Source organism: Martes martes (genome assembly GCF_963455335.1).
Source record: "Martes martes genome assembly, chromosome: 7".
Taxonomy (NCBI): domain Eukaryota; kingdom Metazoa; phylum Chordata; class Mammalia; order Carnivora; family Mustelidae; genus Martes; species Martes martes.
Window position 1 is genome coordinate 97,074,996 of NC_137894.1, and position 18,981 is coordinate 97,093,976.

General features: G+C 35.9%; 1 protein-coding gene across 1 annotated transcript in view; it reads right to left on the bottom strand.

Moving 5' to 3' along the window:
• The window catches only part of MAP4K5 (mitogen-activated protein kinase kinase kinase kinase 5), a 113,146-nt gene that overhangs the window by 11,883 nt on the left and 82,282 nt on the right, over positions 1-18,981 (bottom strand). Inside the window, exons 17-27 of the mRNA XM_080807907.1 lie at positions 17,450-17,492; positions 16,427-16,580; positions 15,419-15,516; positions 15,185-15,226; positions 14,212-14,296; positions 10,731-10,810; positions 10,342-10,402; positions 7,164-7,278; positions 6,511-6,569; positions 4,174-4,277; positions 3,040-3,217 (exon numbers count right to left, since the gene is read on the bottom strand). Coding sequence (XP_080664033.1) covers positions 3,040-3,217; positions 4,174-4,277; positions 6,511-6,569; positions 7,164-7,278; positions 10,342-10,402; positions 10,731-10,810; positions 14,212-14,296; positions 15,185-15,226; positions 15,419-15,516; positions 16,427-16,580; positions 17,450-17,492 — 1,019 coding nt within the window. The remainder of the gene's footprint in view (positions 1-3,039; positions 3,218-4,173; positions 4,278-6,510; positions 6,570-7,163; positions 7,279-10,341; positions 10,403-10,730; positions 10,811-14,211; positions 14,297-15,184; positions 15,227-15,418; positions 15,517-16,426; positions 16,581-17,449; positions 17,493-18,981) is intronic.

Sequence of the window (18,981 nt, forward strand, 5' to 3'; positions counted from 1 at the left end):
GTGATGACATTTTTGTAAAACATTTTGGTAAAATAATTCATTTTAGGCATTTCAGTTTGCCTGAATGGTCTAGCAAGCACTCAGCAGGGGAGAGAAGCAGAGGAAGAGGCAGAAGGAGACTCCCCTCAGAGGAGGGAGCCTAAGGCCGGACTCGATCCCAGGACCCTGGTATCAAACAAGACATGAGCCGAGGGCAGATACCCAACTGACTAAGCACCCAGGCGCCCACAGAGCAGTTGTTTTTAATTATATCTCTTTGGGAAGCTCTCTCCCTTAGAAACTGCACATTTGAACATAAACATAAGTTTTATATATTACTTTGGGGGTTTGTGGACCTTTCAAAAAGTCCAAAGTGAAGCATTCAGATCTACAGAACTGATCAACCATTGGTCCCTCAGGCAACACTCCAAAATATAGTTTTTCTCAGTAAATCTACATACGTGCATTTATTCAACAAATATTTACTGAGTGCTGATAATTTGGTAAGCATCACCCTTGGAGATAAAGATACTGCAGTAATAAATCAAACTAAGATTCAAAGAGTCTTGGAATAGGAGTTCATTCTAACCGTTAAAACTGTTGCCAACTCAAGGCCTGACCTCAACAACGAACACAGATGGGAGGTGGATTAACAATCATCTGCAAAAATGGAGAAGCCTAATAAGGACAACCTCTGCTTGAGGGTGATTTGAATGATTACCCTGAAGCAGAGTCCTGGCTCTCCTCAGAAAGTAATTTTGGGTCTGCCTTAATTTTAGCCTAGACAATGTTCGAAGTGGGTAGAATAGTACCTTCTAGCATTAAAAAACAAAGCAACAACCTTCCCCCCCCCCACCAGGGGCACCTGGGTGGCTCAGTGGGTTGAGCCTCTGCCTTGGACTCGGGTCATGATCTCAGGGTCCTGGGATCGAGCCCCTCAGCAGGGAACCTGCTTCCTCCTCTCTCTCTCTGCCTGCTTCTCTGCCTACTTGTGATCGCTCTCTGTCAAATTAAATAAATAAATAAATAAATATCTTAAAAAACAAACAAACAACCAACCAAAACCCCAAAGCTCGCCACTCACAAATTCAAAAAAAGACTTACTAAATGTTTACCCTTGAGCAATGTAACCTCTTACTATATCAAACAGAGGAAAGTGGGTGCAAATACAGATAACTAACTATATGAAATGCCTTGCTCTATACTACTATTATATACTAACCAGTAAAAAAAAAAAAAGTTGGGTCTACCAAAAATGATCTTTGTTTTTATTTTTTTTAAATTTTATTTATTTGACAGAGAGAAATCAGAGCTAGGCAGAGAGGCAGACAGAGAGAGGGGGAAGCAGGCTCCTGCTGAGCAGAGAGCCCGATGCGGGGCTCGATCCCAGGACCCTGAGATCATGACCTGAGCCGAAGGAAGAGGCTTAAACTGAGCCACCCAGGTGCCCCAATGATCTTTGTTTTTAAATAAACTGATGTATAACTCTTCTTTTTAGCTGTAACTACATAATAGAAACATGTTTGTTTGGGCTTGTTTATATTTTATGATAATAAAACAATGTTATTTGCATCTTCAGGAATTTTGTGAGCCACATGACATCAGGTTGGTAGTTTGAAAGATTCCCTTGGCGGGAGTATTTATACCACAGAAATTGACAACTGCTATAAGCCAGGCTTCTCTGTACCCCAAGTGCCTGTTGTTAAATATTTATCAGAACACCACTGATTCATATTGAATTTTATTCCCAAAGTAACATTGGTGTGGTTCTACATCAGCTTCAATAGCTGGGTTGTATAAAGAGTTCTTATAATTTAGCTTATAAATGAGCAAAAGATATTTAATAAGATATTTAATAAGAACTATCAAATTTGATGCTTGTAACAAATTTCTTCACAAGGCAATAAGGAAATATAACAGTGGTAAGTAATGAAGTAGTTCTGACTGAACCTTGCTTGACTTCAGATGTAAAAAAAGACTTGATAAATATAGGGTTACAAATGATCAAATAATATATTAGCAAACCGAACAGTAAAAGATCCCCTTCATCTCACTTAATTTGTAGGTCTTTAAAAATTCTTGGTTGATTTGTTTCAATTTTAAAGTTTAAGAATAAACTTCCCAGGGGCACCTGGGTGGCTCAGGGGGTTAAAGCCTCTGCCTTCGGCTCAGGTCATGATCTCAGGGTCCTGGGATCGAGCCCCGCATCAGGCTCTCTGCTCAGCAGGGAGCCTGCTTTCCCCCTTCTCTCTCTCTGCCTGCCTCTCTGCCTAGTTGTGATCTCTGTCTGTCAAATAAATAAATAAAATCTTTAAAAAAAAAAAAAAGAATAAACTTCCCAACCTTTTCAGAGCTTTCAATGAGACACATTTGATAAAATCCTAGGCTAACAAACCATTCTTAAAAAGCCCAAGGGCTATTTCCCAGTATCTTTAAATGGTAAAGTCTGGAGGTCACACAAGCTTCTAGTCAAGTCTGAAAAGCACTTGAACCTAATGATTCTACGAAGTGTGGGGGGAAAATTGATAGAGCTTCTCTTTGCTTGAGAAGCTGATAAAATCTGAAAAATGTCTTAGAAAATTTAAGTATTTAGAAAGTTCAAAAATTAACTGTTAACAATTAAGGCCTTTTTATGTCAGGAATCATTAAAATTTTTCTTGGTAAAATAATTTGTATCAATTGCCTCAGGCATAGAGAGATCATAAACAATATGTACATGTTCTTCAGGACTTACTTGGAAAACTATGTTGACTGACTCTTTGAACCAGCCCATGCTAATTGAGCTTACTCTGCTTCTTCTTCTTTTTTTTTTTTTAAGGTTTTATTTATTTATTTGACAGAGAGAGAGATCACAAGTAGACAGAGAGGCAGCAGAAAGAGAGGAGGAAGCAGGCTCCTGGCTGAACAGAGAGCCTGATGTGGGGCTTGATCCCAGGACCCTGAGATTATGACCTGAGCTGAAGGCAGAGACTTTAACCCACTGAGCCACCCAGACACCCTCTGCTTCTTTTAAAATATGTAAAAGTATCAATATTTTAACATAAGGTTAAAAACACTTACCTGCGCCAATTTCTGTAAACCATGAAGATGCAGAGTTCAAATTGATTGTCTCAAACTGAACAACCTGATTTGATTCAGTACCCTTGCTAATAGCTACACAGACCATAGGGTACTCCTGTTCTGGTATTACTAGCATTTCAAAAACATTCAAAGGACTTGGCAAAGGAAAATCAAAGTGCTGCAAAAAATAAACAACAGAAGTATCATTTAGAAATAATCTCCCCCATTCATAATGTTGAATAAAGCCAACAGAAAGGCTTTCTTGATTGATCTACTTCTAATAAAGGACTGCCTCTAAAATGACCATGATAAGGTTGAATTTTCTGTAACAATTATGTTTTAGAGAATTGGCCAGATTCACCCTTATGGCTGTGATGCTTCTATAAGTTTATTAACAGAAGTTAAAGAGGAAACCTTAACAAGAATACAAAAACCCCTAAACCAAGTAAATACCCATAAATAACTATAAATGTGTAGACCCCAGATAGTAGCATTGAGATCATATAATTTTAAACATTTTATTTGTATTTTTTTTGAGAAGGGGGGGTTGGGGGGGAGAGAGAATCTTTTTTAATTTTTTATTTTTTAATTAACATATAATGTATTATTAGCCCCAGGGGTACAGGTCTGTCAATCGCCAGGTTTACACACTTCATAGCACTCACCATAGCACATACCTTCCCCAATGTCCATAACCCCACCTCCCTCTCCCTACCCGCCTCTCCACCAGCAACCCTCAGTTTGTTTTGTGAGATTAAGAGTCTCTTATGGTTTGTCTCCCTCCCGATCCCCTCTTGTTTCATTTATTCCTTCCCCACCCTCCATACCCCCCACATTGCCTCTCAACTTCCTCAAATCAGGGAGATCATATGATAATTGTCCTTCTCTGATTGACTTATTTCGCTAAGCGTAATACCCGAAAGGGAGAGAGAGAATCTTAAGCAGGCTCTATGCTCAGCATGGAGCCTAACATAGGAGCAATCTCACAACCCTGAGCTCATGACCTGAGTCGAAATTAAGAGTCTGATACTCAACTGATTGAGCCACCCAGGCACCCTGAGATCATATAATTTTAGTTTCAGTTATATACTAGTGTTTTCTAAAGAAGAAAACTATAAACAAAGTAATATATACCTTTATCAACATGAACTTCTGCATTGGCTCATACCACTGAAGTAAAACAATTCCAGACTGTAAAGCTCCACAGAGGTATTTATGTCCTGTGTAAGGGTTTCTGACTGGAAAAAAACAAAGCAAAACAGACACAACCAAAACACTGAGTACCCTGATATGAAAACACAATTAGTTGAGTTCACTAAAAGCAACAACTGAGTAATGCTCATCTAAGCAATGCTGATACATGGGAAAAACAATGAAATGTGGCTTGCCATTGATATCAAAATACGGATGGAAGAAATGATCTGAAGTGATTACGCAGCTGATAAAGAAAAATGACAGTTTCTGGTCACAAGGATGATAAAAGTAAGTAAAGAAAAATGAAAAAAAAATTTTTTTTTGCTTTGTTACCCTTTCCTTTCCACTCTCTTATCTCAAATTTTAAATTATGTACAATTGCTTCTAAACACCTTTAATAGACTAGGTTGTTAAACACAGGAACCTTCTACAAGCGACAGTGTTTCACCTAAACTAGTATGCAACCTAAGGAGCTGTATTTTAAGTAAACTGACTGAAACAGAAAGTCTAGGAAGCAACTGAAATCTATGATTTCATCTTTGGCGTAGTAGTTTACTTAAGGCAAGATGAAAATAACTTTCATATTTTACTAAAGATGTAACTTATCTTGATTCAAATCTACAAAAACTCATAATTGGTCTTTCTTTCTCCCCAATTTGACTCCCATCAACAACTATGAATACTGATTGTAAAAGTAGTTATTTGCAAATAAGCTGTATCTTAATATATTTATGAGTTTACACCTTAGATTGTAAGCTTCTAGACCCTTCTTGAGTCATAGATCTTGGGAATCTGATAACAGACATGGACCTGACTCTACCTAGAAAAATGCTTATGAAATTTGTTTATAACTAAGAAAGTATCCCATGGAACTATGCAGCATGAAGATCAATGAAAAACCTCACTGCTTCAATAAACAGAATTAAATGGGAAGTTAAGAGCCCGGGATCTGAAGTCATGGACCGGGTCCGACCCCAGGTTCTGTTTCTCACTAGCAACATAACAAATATCATGGGATTGTATGAGGGTTACATGAGGTAAAATAATTATATATTAAAAAATTTAACCTTGCTCCAAAGGAAGTCTGGCGTCTGTCCCCCTTTTAGAAGGTAATCTCAAAGCCTCAGGAATGTCATGTCTGATAGGAGTATGTTTGCCTGGGACCTTGGGTCACTGAATAGTCTAACAATATGATTTAGAGTGGGGCTTGCAACACTGGACATTCTTAGGGGAGGGACAGTCATGCCAAAAAGACCAACAATGTGATTTGGGATAGGGGTTTGTGTCATGCGGTATCAAATGACCTTTTGAGGGATTGGATATTGAGATCAGCCATGTGGACAATCAAGCCTGTGTGAGGGAGCCCTAATAAGAACTCTGAGTATTGAGGCTGGAGTATGCTCCATGTGTACTGTCACACATCACTGCCAGAAAAGTAACACTGTTTATTACTCCATGGGGAGAGGACAACAGAAGCTCTATGTTTGGTGCTATTCCCAGACTCTGCCCTATGCCCATTCTCTCTTGGCTGATTTTAATTTCTATCCCTTCCCTGTAATAAATTGTAACTATGGGTATAACCACTTTCAGTGAGTTAAGTCCTTCTAGAGAATTTTTTTTTAAGATTTTATTTATTTGACAGAGAGAGATCATAAGTAGGCATATAGACAGGCAGAGAGAGAGGGAGAAGCAGGCTCCCCGCCAAGCAAGAGCCCAATGTGGGGCTTGATCCCAGAACTCTGAGATCATGACCTGAGCTGAAGGCAGAAGCTTAACCCACTGAGCCACCCAGGCGCCCTCTTCTAGAGAATTTTTTAACATGAGGGTGGTTTTGGAAACCCCCCAAACTTGCAATTGGTGTCAGAAGTGAGGGTGGTCTTACGTGGACTGTTCCCTCTAACTTCATAGTTAGCTAAAGTCCTATAATAATGCTAGTAAAGCACTAACCTGTAATGGTTACATAAATGCAAGTGTTAAATAAATGGTAAGTAATAAATGGTAAGCTAGGGACTTAGCAGAGATACAACCTCAGGGAGTTTGGTTAAAAAACTCTAGGAACACTATGCTCTGAGAAAGCATTAGGACTATTATCTCCAAACATTTTTAAGCCATGTCCTGCCACACAGTCTTGTGCTTCAGTGGCCCCTTAACTACTTATTAAAAACAAATATAAAGCCTACCTTCTTTCCTATTTCCTAAGACTCTCCGTGGTCTTAAAGATTTTTAAAAAATGTTCAAAGTTCTAATCATCCAGTTTGAGAAATTGCGTTTACTTACCTATGCAACATTTGTGGCAGCCTTTTGTATCAGGAATCTTTGTTGTTAAAGCGAACTTTCTGAAACACAGGACAATATAAATGGACTCTCCTGCAGTGGCTCCCAGACAGTGATTTGTGACTTGGCTGCACCAGAGCCAGTCAAGGAGCTTTACAAAACCAATCGTAGACTCCGGCCCCCAAACTACCTGATTCTCCAGAACTGATAGGGCCTGGGAATCTATATTTATAAAACTTCTGTAGGTGGTTCTTCTGCACAGTCAAGCTAAGGAAACACTGATCTTTTGAATTCTACATGAAGTGCACTTTAGTATAAACTACCTTTCAGAATTAAACAAAGGAAGTTTTTAGTGGGAAAGGAAAACTGGCTATTTAATTAATTAATTAATTAATTAATTTTTAAAAAGATTTTATTTATTTATCTGACAGACAGAGATTACAAGTAGGCAGAGAGGCAGGCAGAGAGAGGAGGAAGCAGGTTCCCTGCTGAGCAGAGAGCCTGATGCGGGGCTCCATCCCAGAACCCTGGGATCATGACCTGAGCCGAAGGCAGAGGCTTTAACCCACTGAGCCACCCAGGTGCCCTGAAAACTGGCTATTTTAAAAAAAGATATTAATACCCCTCACTCCCAACAGAATTAAAATATTTTGTACCTTGGTAGTATGCGATCTGGAAACCTATGAGTTTGAATATGGGCAGCTAATCCTGGTTTTTTGGCTTGTTCAAACAAAGCTATAAGGTTATGAGAATAGAGTTGAAAGGTTTTTCCTATAAAAGAGAAACATGTTACTTTCATTAGAATCTTTTACAGCAGAAAAACAAGAATTTTCAAGCAAAAGAAAACATAATTACCTTCTAAAATGAGGCAGTCCAGAAATGTTCAAAGAGCCAAGAAAAATAGAAACACACACACACACACACACAAACAAAAAACAAAAACACAGTTAGTATATTTTGAAAGATAACAGAGTTTTAAGAAAGTAGATAATTATGTTTCCTAATACATGAATTAGGTATATTTTGACTAATAGGTGATCTGGGCAGAATATATATAAACCTTAATTAAGCCAGCACAGAAAGAAAAAACTGTTAAACATTGTTGTACAGGGGACTGAGTTATAATGATGTGCATGTTGAGTATTTTAGTATATAACACAGGAAATTCTGTAAAACCATATTATGCTATCTTTCTGGGATAGACCTATTTATCAAGAATTTATCAAATTACTTTGGTTTAAAATTATGAACGAGGTCTTAAATATAACAACAGATTAAAATATTAAGAAAAGCAAAGCAAACTAATATGATGTGACATAATACCAAGATGATGGGGTTACAATTTCCATATAATCAAAACCACAGGTGTGTTAAGCAGGGAAAGATAAGGAAAACACCTACTGACTCCTTATTATACACGGTATGGTACTACAACAACACAGAACAAGTATTTATCATTTTACTACTAGGAAACATAAATATACAGTTGACTCTTAAACATGAGTTTGAACTCTGTGGGTCTGCTTATATGTGAACCTTTTTAAAAATACGTACAGTACAGTACTGTTAATGTATTTTCTCTTATGATTTTCTTAATAAAATTCTTACTTTATTATAAGAATACAGTATAAAACACATAGAACATATAAACATGTGGTAATCAACTGTTTATGTTATTGGTAAGACGACTTCCAGTCAACAAGAGGCTGAAAGTACTTAAGTTTTTGGAGACTCATAAGTTAGAGGGACTTTCAAGTGCTCCGGGGGTCAGCAACCCTAACCTCTGTATTATTCAAGGGTTAACTGTGTATGATATAGTCTTATGATATAGTATTGAGTCTTATCCTCAACAAAATTCCCTGTATTTCTTAGATTGCAAACATTCTGCCTGACACCATACCATAGCCTTCCTATCTCCATTCCCCCCTAGTAGTTAGCTAGGCAGTTAAACACACATGTGTATGTATGTGTGCACGTCCACACAAACACAGACCCTTAGGCAGAATGATGTTTTGTCCTATTGAGCCCTGCTATTTACCTGCATTCAGTAGTATTGGTCATTTTAACTAGATATGGAAATAACTAATTTACAGGCTAACTTTTCCCTATTTTCCAAGTGATTTTATATATATATTATATATATATAATATATAAATATATAATATAAAATATATTTATATATTATATATTTATTTACAATATATTATATATTTATAATGTATATTTATTCTATATTTATAATATATCATTATATATTTATATATAATGATATATATATAAATGTATTCTGTGTGGTTTTATATATATATATATATAGATATAGATATAGATATATAAAATGTATTCTGTGTGGTTTTTAAGCTAATAGCCAAAGGCAGGTATGAGGAGGGATAAAAACAGCTATGAGAGTAAGAGGAAAGTGATTTTATATGTATGCAAATCAGAATTGTTAAACAGAACCAGGTTTAAGTTTATTTTTATATATTAATATTTTGGTGAACAAAGTTAAAAAACTGGGGGAAACATAATTAAAATCAAAGCAATTAAGTACTTTTTTAAGGACCCAGCTTTTTAGAAGTCATTTATACACAAATAATATGTTCTTTGCAAACAGTGTCATCAGCTCAGATATATAAATTTCTGAAGAATCTCTATTAGGCAATGGTTAGTGGAAGAGTTCAAGTTATACAGACATACTTAAAATTATGAAAATGACATTTCTTAAATTAGGCCACAATTCATAATCATCACAGTAAGGCTGTGTATTAGCACTGATGCTGTAAAGCATAAGTAGCTGAAAGGTACTAAAAAGCCTGACAGTACAGTAAATGAGAGCCAGGATATAATACTCACATATAGAGAAGAACTGAGAAAAACTTAAGAAATACTAAAATAATTAATTATTCTAAGTAGAGAGAGGGGTGAATGCTATTTTAATAGTTGATAACATTAGGATTATTAAGAAACAGAGAGAAATAATTAACTCTCTTGTACTCTACTATCAGAATGAAAGTGAGCAGCAAACCTCTGGGTAGTCACTTAAATCTAAAATGCAACAAAATAGGTTTTGGTAGGTAAGAATTGGGAAAAAAAAAAGCACCCCAAATACCACCTACCCTGCCTCCCAACAACCCCCAAAAAGGAAAACACAAAAATCACAGTTAGAAGAGGCTGCTCTGGAATACACTTATTTCTAAGAGTTTAAAACATCAGTCCAAAATGGTTATACCATCTGGTCCATAATAACATGAATGCTGTCAGCAAACACCTGTGTAAGCTCTCACTGTGTAAGTGAAGTGTTTGCTATCATCTCATTTACTCCTCACAGCAGCTTCACGAGGCTGGTATTGTTTCCATCATCCTCATTTCACAGTTAAGAAAACAGAGGCTCAGAGAGGTTGACTTGCTCAAAATCACAGAGAAAGGAAGCAGCTAAATCCTTTGATACTTTCTCTTCAACTGTTAATTCTCAACGGAAGGCAAATGGTACTAGGATAGTTGGGAGTGGGGGAGAGGAGTCTGAGTAAAAAGGGGTGGCCTCAGGCGACAATCACTGTGATACTACTTCTTGGGTGCTTAGATCCTGGGCAGATTTGCGAAGTGCCTTAACTGAACACAGGTCCTTTCTCAAGGTTTCTTTCCATTCTAAGTTGGTAGAAAACATCTGCAACTCTCAAAGTTACTATACTATAGTTACCCAAAGTAATGAATAACATTTAAAAACACTGTATATTAAAATTACATTTCTCTTGTGTCAATTATAGTTCAATTAAAAAGTTTATTTCTCTGCTTGTCTATAGTTTACCTTTCATATAATTTTTGTTAGATACATACCTGATAACGACATTAAAGTATTATTGATAACATAGAGCCAAGTACATTTTCGTGGAAATAACTATAAAGAAAAAAAGGTAATTAAAATTCTCCAATTTTCATTCCCTTAATGCTTTAACTTCCAAATTCCAACAGTCTGAAATAGTATAAAAATTACTACTTTCTACCTTTAAGTAAATTTCTACCTTTCTACCTTTAAGTAAATTACCAAAACCTTACAGGGAAAAAAAAATCTTGTAGCATGAACACGTAAAGAGTAAAATTTCACCTCCTTAAATATTTAAATCATAAAAATGAAAACTGAGGCCCGCAAAAATTTATTTAAAATTAAAAGATTTCTTTATTCAATGTACCCAAACAAATTACTCGAGTTAAAACTCCTAAATTACCTGTTCCATTGTTGCCTCATGTAGCTCATTGAGATTCAATGTGTAAATACCATCTTCAGTTCCAAAAATAATGTACTGATCTAAAATAGTTGAAATAAATCACCAGAATTTACTATCATTTTCTGAAATAATTTAGTAAAATTGCTTAATACTTTATTTTTTAAAAATATTGTATGTATATATGTATGTATTTATTTAGAGAGTGCAAGAGTGGGAGGAGGAGCAGAGGGAGAGAAGGAACTCCAGCAGACTCAGCACAGAGTATGGAGCCTGATGAAGGGTTCAATCCCACAACCCTGAGATCATGACCTGAGCCAAAATCAAGAGTCGAACACTTAAAAGACTGAGCCACCCAGGCGCTCCTTTAATGGTGCTGAAAATTAGATAGCCATCCACCCAGCCAAAGAAAAATTATTTTCTAAAATTCATGCCATATTCTTTACCTCTTTCTCCAATTCCGATCTCATTTTTTAAAAAGCAGATGTATTTTCTATTACTCATTCACTCTGGCTTTATCTTTTTTTTTTTTTTTTAAGATTTTATTTATTTGTCAGAGTGAGTGAGTACACAAACAGGGGAAGCAGCAGGCAGAGGGAGCAGTAGGCTCCCCACTGAGCAAGGAGTCCGAGGTGGGACACGATCCCAGAATGCTGGGATCATGCCCTGAGCTGAAGGCAGATGCTTAACCAAGTGAGCCACCCAGGCGTCCCCTGGCTTTATGTTACTTAACTTATATAATCCTTCCTTCCAACATAATTATGTCTTCCAATTTTTCATTACAGCTGTATATTTTTGCCAGATACCCCAAATACTCTTAGAAAAAGGAAACTATAAATTAAAAGAAATTATAATTCATGACACACCAGAAATTATGAGCACACCTAGTGTCCAGACCTTGGTTCCTAAATACCACCTTCCACTAAAAAGAACCAGAGCTGTTGGAAAAGACTGATTCCAATTCTGGGGCAAAGAAAGTATAAGATGTGCCTAGAAATCTTGCTGTGCCAGAAAGTAAGGGAGTGATCAAATGTTAAATAAAAGAACATAGGAACTCCCACCGCTCAAAAATTCCAGGACAATTTAAGTGCTGAAGTGAATAATAATAGTAGTAGATTGTATCTCACTGAATAAAAAAGTAATTCAGAAGTTCAAACTAATACAAATACATAAATAAATGGAAAAAAGGGAAATGTCCATAGATCTCAATGGATTGTCAATGGACTATCAATAAATGCTAAAACAAGTTGGTGAAAGTCTAATGAACAAGAGAATATTTATATAGTCTCTATGTATTCCATTGTACTTATTAACCAGCTTAGGAAATTAAATAATTACTAATTAACTAGAAACAGAAAAACAGTAACTTGACAGTGGAGAAAGTGAGCAAATACCATCTTAACCAGCTGGTCAATGTTGATATCATTAGTATTTGGATAAGCTCACAGAATGTGCTTTCTGACAGGATGCACTGAGAAGAGCATAATAGCATTTCTTTCATATTTCCACCAAAAATACATTGCCTGACCTCAGCATGAGGACTCATCAGACACCCCAAATTAAGGGACATTCTACAAAATAAACAGCCTCAAAAATGTCAAGATCTAGAGAGATAAAGAAGGGTTGAGGGACTGTTCCAGACTAGAGGAGATTAAAAAGATGTGGTAGCTAAATGAATCATGTGATCTTGTACTGGATATTGTTGGATTGGGGAAAAAAGGAATGGGGACACAATAAAGACTATTATTGAAACAATTAGGGGCACCTGGATGGCTCAGTCAGTTAAGCGTATGCCTTTGGCTCAGGTCATGATCCCAGGGTCCTGGGATTGAGCCCTGCATCGGGCTCCCTGCTCAGCGGAGAGCCTGCTTCTCCCTCTCCCTCTGCTTGCCACTTCCCCTGCTTGTGATCTCTGTCAAATAAATTAAAAAAAAAAAAACCTTAAAAAAAAAAGAAACAATAATTTCAAAATGTGATGTCAATTATACTTCAATTAAAAAAATACATAAATAGGGACTGTACAGGGATTACATCAATGATAAATTTCCTGATCTTCCCAAAGGTACTATGGGTATGTAAGAGACAATTCTTGTTCCTAGGAAATACAAAATGAAGCATAGGGAAGCACTCACAAGTAACTCAGAAAAAAATGCACCTATAGATAGATAGATAATAGAAACAACTGATGATTCTGAGTATAGAGGAGTTTCTAACACTGCATTATTCTTCTAACTTTTCTGTAAGTCTGAAATTATACCAAAATAAAAAGTTACAAACACAGGAAAAAACCCATTTCCTTACTGATAAAAATATTTTCTGTTACACTTTCTAATAGTAGTATTTAAAACAGATCATTATATGACTTGTCTTTATTACTGTGTTAAAGTTGAACAAACATTTTCTGAACACCCTTTACTGCCTAATCTCTATTTACTAATTGCCAGACACTCAGGTAGGTAGGCTTCTTCCTTCCTTGCAAAAAGGTAAGTATTAAGAGGGGCACCTGGATGGCTCAGTTGGTTAAATGTCTGCCTTCAGCTCAAGTCATGATCTCAGGGTCCTGGGATGGAGCCCCAGATCTGGCTCCCTGCTCAGCCCAAGTGTGCTTAAGGATTCTCTCTCCCTCTCCATCTGCCCTTCACCCCATTCACTTTCTCCCTCTTTCTAAAATAAATAAATACATCTTTTTTGTATTTTTTTGTATGATCACACTGAGAACTAGAGGTTTTAAGTATCTTTCCAAAGTCATATAATAATGACAGAGCAGGAATTCAAACCCAGATCTATTTGATGCCAAATTTTTACCTCTGTGTATTAATTAGGCTTTCTCACTTTAAAAATAAACAACATAATTTTTTAAAAATAAAGTGTTATTTTGCTATCATTTCAGATTTACAGAAAAGTTTTAAGAGTACAAATAACTCCTGAATATCCTCCTTCACACAGATTTCACAAATATTAACATTTACTACTTTTGCTTTATCCTTTTTTTCACTCTCCATATACACTGTTTTTTGTTTTCTGAACTATTTAAGTTAGAAACACAATGTCCCTTTATTCCCATTTCAGTATGCATCTCTTAAAAAAAAGAAAAGAAAAAGAAAGGTTTTACATAAACATAGTATGACAATCAAAATCAGGAAATAAACACTGAAACAATACTATTAACTTAATCTAATGATTTTACTGATTGAAATTATCAATTGTCCTACTATTGTCCTTTTATAGAACAGAAAATCCCTAATCATGGTTGTAATCACTTGTGATGACTATTCAGTCTCCTTTAATCAGAACATTTCCTGTACACTCTAAATTCTAGTACCTTAAACCAAAATTCTATCTATTTAGGTTGTTGCAGGTACCTGCCCTATTTATTCTCTAAAGTCATATTTTTAAAGTAAACAACCTCAGTTCACTGATCGTAAAGATCCTTTTCCATAACAAATATTTTATTAGAGATGTACTAAAAGTTCAGAAATTTTACCTTTTGTATCAGGATGTATCCAGGATGTTGCACAATTAATTTTCAAAGGGCAGCCATCAAAAACTTTGGAAAAACATGCTCCCATCTTATTTATAAAGAAAGAAATATTGACTTATCTGGTTAGATAATTTTATATAGCCTTAGAAAATAGCTAAGATTATTACAAAATGCTAAACTGACTCTTACTGCATATGTTTATGGTCTCATTACAAAACAAAATTCCTATTTTGATATCATTTAACTCCTTCTACCAAGACGGTCTCCTACTCCTCTCTTGTATAATCGGGTACTTCAGAGCAAAAATACAAAATTTATCAAAACATCTACATATGTCTGTGATACATTTTAGGAATTTTAAGTCATCACTTACCTTTAGGATTAAGGTTTAAGAATGTGAAACAATGGATAATATTTCTGAGCAATATAATAGTAATTAAAATTGCAATATAACTCCATAATAGTGAAACAGACAAAAAGACTAATATTTACATTATGTATTAGACATTTACTGAACAAGAAGGTATAATTTATAAAGCATCCCCTTCATATGATTGGCTGAAGCACCCTGAAGAGCCACACAACCAGCATTAACATAAGCTTCCCTGTTCCTTTTCACTGTGTATAGTTCAATATGAAAATGGCTTCAGGGATAGAAAGATATTTAACTCACATTATGAAGAGAATACAGTACTACTGATATCACATCAAAGTTAAATTGGCCTTTGAAGGCCAATTGAATCTGAGAACCCAAATGTCATATTTACAAAAAGTGAAACTCTCCAAATTCTAACCAAGTCACTCAAATTAGGGTACATGATTTAATCCATGGCATATCAAAATGCACTTAATGCCTTTGCATTTTATGAATCCTTCCTTTCAATAGCTCAAGGTACTTCACAGCAAATAAAAAAATCTGCTGCTGTAACTAAAGAGATGGAAACTGGCAAGTGGTTTACATAGAAATATTCCTTACCAGCACTTTTGGGGTGGGTGGAAGGCCATTGATGGCAGGTTTCTGTGGAAAAAATAGATTTTGAATGCTAAAAGATCTCGTAAACCTTAAAAAAACCCTACACATTTGGAATTCCAGTTATTCACATTCTTGACTTAAACAGACTATGCCCCCTGCCCACCAAACAGACACAGCCTCTTTTATGATGAACATGGTAATAGTTACAACTAATCACCAAACACCTATTATACCTACCGGGAAATCTCGCTTGTCCTTTTTCCTTGGTAACTGTGGTGCTTGTGCTGATCCTTCTGTATTTTCACTAATCAGTTTTGAAATACCATCACCATTTCCTAAAAAGAATCATGGTTAAAAGCCGAATGAACATATAATAAGTACTATCCATGGAAAATAATTTTCCCTTCCCCCCAATACTTGTATACCAGTTAGGTAATCATTTACTGGGAAATATTCTCTACTGGCAGATGAGTAAAAGTATCTTTGTGGCCTTTCTCTAGATTCTATAGAGATAGCACTGCATAGTTAGCAGTGGTCTTAATTCATGAAAACACCAAATATCTTCCCATATTGTGAGAAAAAGAAATGCTGTATGAATGCTACGCTGATAGTCAAGGCCTTTCAAAAGTGGACTTCAATCTATCTTCTAGTCCTATCCTCCCAGTATATATCTTCTAAAGCTCACACTTTTCTTATACTAGACTATACTTAAAACACGATCCAGATTTTCATGGTTCAGTACATTTGTTTATTACTTCTTGCTCATCAGGAATGCCTGTTAGCACTGGCTCCCCCTAATGAAGGCTCAACCAAGTCCTTTAATACTCTGCAAGGGCCCACCCCCTCTATTCCCTATTCTTATCTTCCTAAAAATCTTTCATTTTTATTACATGTAATTACTGTATGAGACATTTGTACCTACTGTCTTATCTAATGTTATGGGTACATGGGTGTACCTTCTGCTACCAATCCTGAACTGGAGGGTAGGAACATCCATTCATCATTCTAAGATCCTACCATATTTAGTAATGGATCAAATTAGGATTGAACTGAACTGAATCTCGTATAGCCCATCCATGTGGAACTTTAAAAAACAACTTCCAAAAGCTTTAAACAATTATAAGATTGACTGAAGACATTCTTTAAAATATGGAAATGGCCTTCTTTTCAGTTTTCACTTTTATTTACCCAGATCACAGTATCTAACTGTATGTACTCCAGGACTGCTGATACTGCTAGCCATACCCATAGAGGAAGTCTCAGTTACAGGACCACAACTCGGGCTACTCTGTCTTCTGAGAAACTGGGGAGCTCTGTTCTCTGAATCAGGACAACGTTTAATAGTTGATGACTTTTCTTCATCTAGGAGGCTGTCTTCAGGGTAGCTGTTTATCCTTGGCTAGTGATAATAAGACACAAAAGTGCTTTAATATATTTGGATATAAAACAGTAACACTCTATTATCATTATGCATCAAAGACTTTAGGGGAATGGGGATATGTCTTTTTTTCCTTTCTTCTATATAATTCAATCACTGCACTAAGCAAGCAAAGTAAACAAGAGCTGAAATTACTGTCCCAACACAATGAAGAACCTGCCATGTGGCTTTTTCTTTTAATCATCCCTAAGTCAAAACTGATATAATTTCAACTGATAAAATCATATAAACAATTAACAAAGTATTTAATTAGTAGAAAAAAGCAAGGACTTAATGAAGTATGTATGACTCCAGTGAAATAGCAAATTATAGTAGTAAATAAGGATTATAAATGATGAACGCTTTCTATCTCTTCTCCATGAGTTTTCCCTCAAATGAGTGTAACTGATTTTTATCTTTTTCTTATAGCTATCCAAATACTGTATTGCTCAAGAAGTCTTTTTTTAATATATATTTTACATCTTTGTAATCCCTACTTAAAGAAAACTATATCTAAAATATATTTAAGGGGCACCTGGGTGGCTCAGTGGGTTAAAGCCTCTGCCTTCGGCTCAGGTCATGATCCCAGGGTCCTAGGATTGAGCCCCACATCGGGCTCGCTGCTTAGCGGGGAGCCTGCTTCCTTCTCTCTCTCTCTGCCTGCCTGTCTGCCTACTTGTGATCTCTGTCTGTCAAATAAATAAATAAAATCTTTATATATAAATAAATAAATAAATAAATAAATAAAATACATTTAAGAGAATTTTGAACAAATTCAATAAAATTATTTTTTAAATTTAATTATTATATTACTTAAAAAAGGATTTATTCAGAAATTTTAAGTAGCTCACCTTAGGAGGTAGAGGAGGTGGTATTGCACGTTTTGAGGTTGATCTAACACAAAGAGAAACATGCAATTCAGATGGTGGTAAATGATAACATAAAACAGAGACTCCATTAAATGTGTATTAAAATCTGTTTATATTCAGGGGATATAAAAGACAATTACATCATGCTGCAGAGTTTTTAAAAACCTATAGGAAAACTTAAGACCTCACTGTGTCAAACTACATTAGTAGGACTATAAAATCAATTTTTATAAAATGAATACTAACTGTTTTTAACTTTACAGTTTTGCTTTGCATATTTAGTATGTAATTAAAATGAAATAAACAGAGGGGTGCCTGGGTGGCTCAGTGGGTTAAGCCTCTGCCTTCGGCTCAGGTCATGATCCCAGGGTCCTGGGATTGAGCCCTGCATCGGGCTCTCTGCTCAGCAGGGAGCCTGCTTCCTCCTCTCTCTGCCTGCCTCTCTGCCTACTTGTGATCTCTGTCAAATAAATAAATAAAATCTTTAAAAAAAATGAAATAAACAGAGTAGTAAAAAATAGACTCAGAATCTTAGAGCTGGAAGCCACTGCGAATTATAGATTCAGGTGGCTGTATCATCAAACCCTTTAGCTATCCCAAGTGGGATCCACATATCAGTAACATCTGCATCACCTTTACTTTCTTTTAAGGGTCAGACAGTAAATATTATAGACTTTAGTCTATACAGTGGTCACAACTACTGAACTCTTTTGTTATAACGTTATAGTTTTTCTCATGTCATAAAAGTCATATTTAAAAAAATAAAAGCCACAGCTTTTTTCATGTTATAAGATGAAAGCATCATGTTCCAACAACTGTTTATGGACACTGAAATGTTCATATAATTTTCACATGTAACAAAATAGCACTCTTCTTTGGATTTTTTTTCAACTATTAAAAAAATCTAAGTACCATTCTAGTTTGTGAACTGTACAAAAAATATGCAGTGGGTCAGATGTGGCTTACAGGTCATAGTTTGCCAACCCCAGATCTATCAGCTGAATGTGGAGGACTCAGAAATGTATTTCCAAAGACCTCTCGAGGCACTGCAATGCACAAACAGGTTTGGAACACCTAGGCTGGCCCTGTAACCTGATTGTTGAGGGAAGAAAGGTCTAGAATATGAAGAAACTATACTGCAGATATGGAACTGGGGCTTTTCAACTCCTCCTATAGTATTTCTTCCCATGATGTTATGTAACTCATCCTTTAGTAAATTAACTTTACACATACTAAGTTCTGATTTAAAGAAGAAAACTCAAGAAGCCTTAAGGATTAACACATGATGCCTTTTGGTAATTAAAAAGTCAGAAGCTTGGGGCGCCTGGGTGGCTCAGTGGGTTAAAGCCTCTGCCTTCGGCTCAGGTCATGATCTCAGGGTCCTGGGATCGAGCCCCACATCGGGCTCTCTGCTCAGCAGGGAGCCTGCTTCCCCTCTGTCTCTGCCTGTTGCTCTGCCTACTTGTGATCTTTCTTTGTCAAATAAATAAATAAAATCTTAAAAAAAAAAGTCA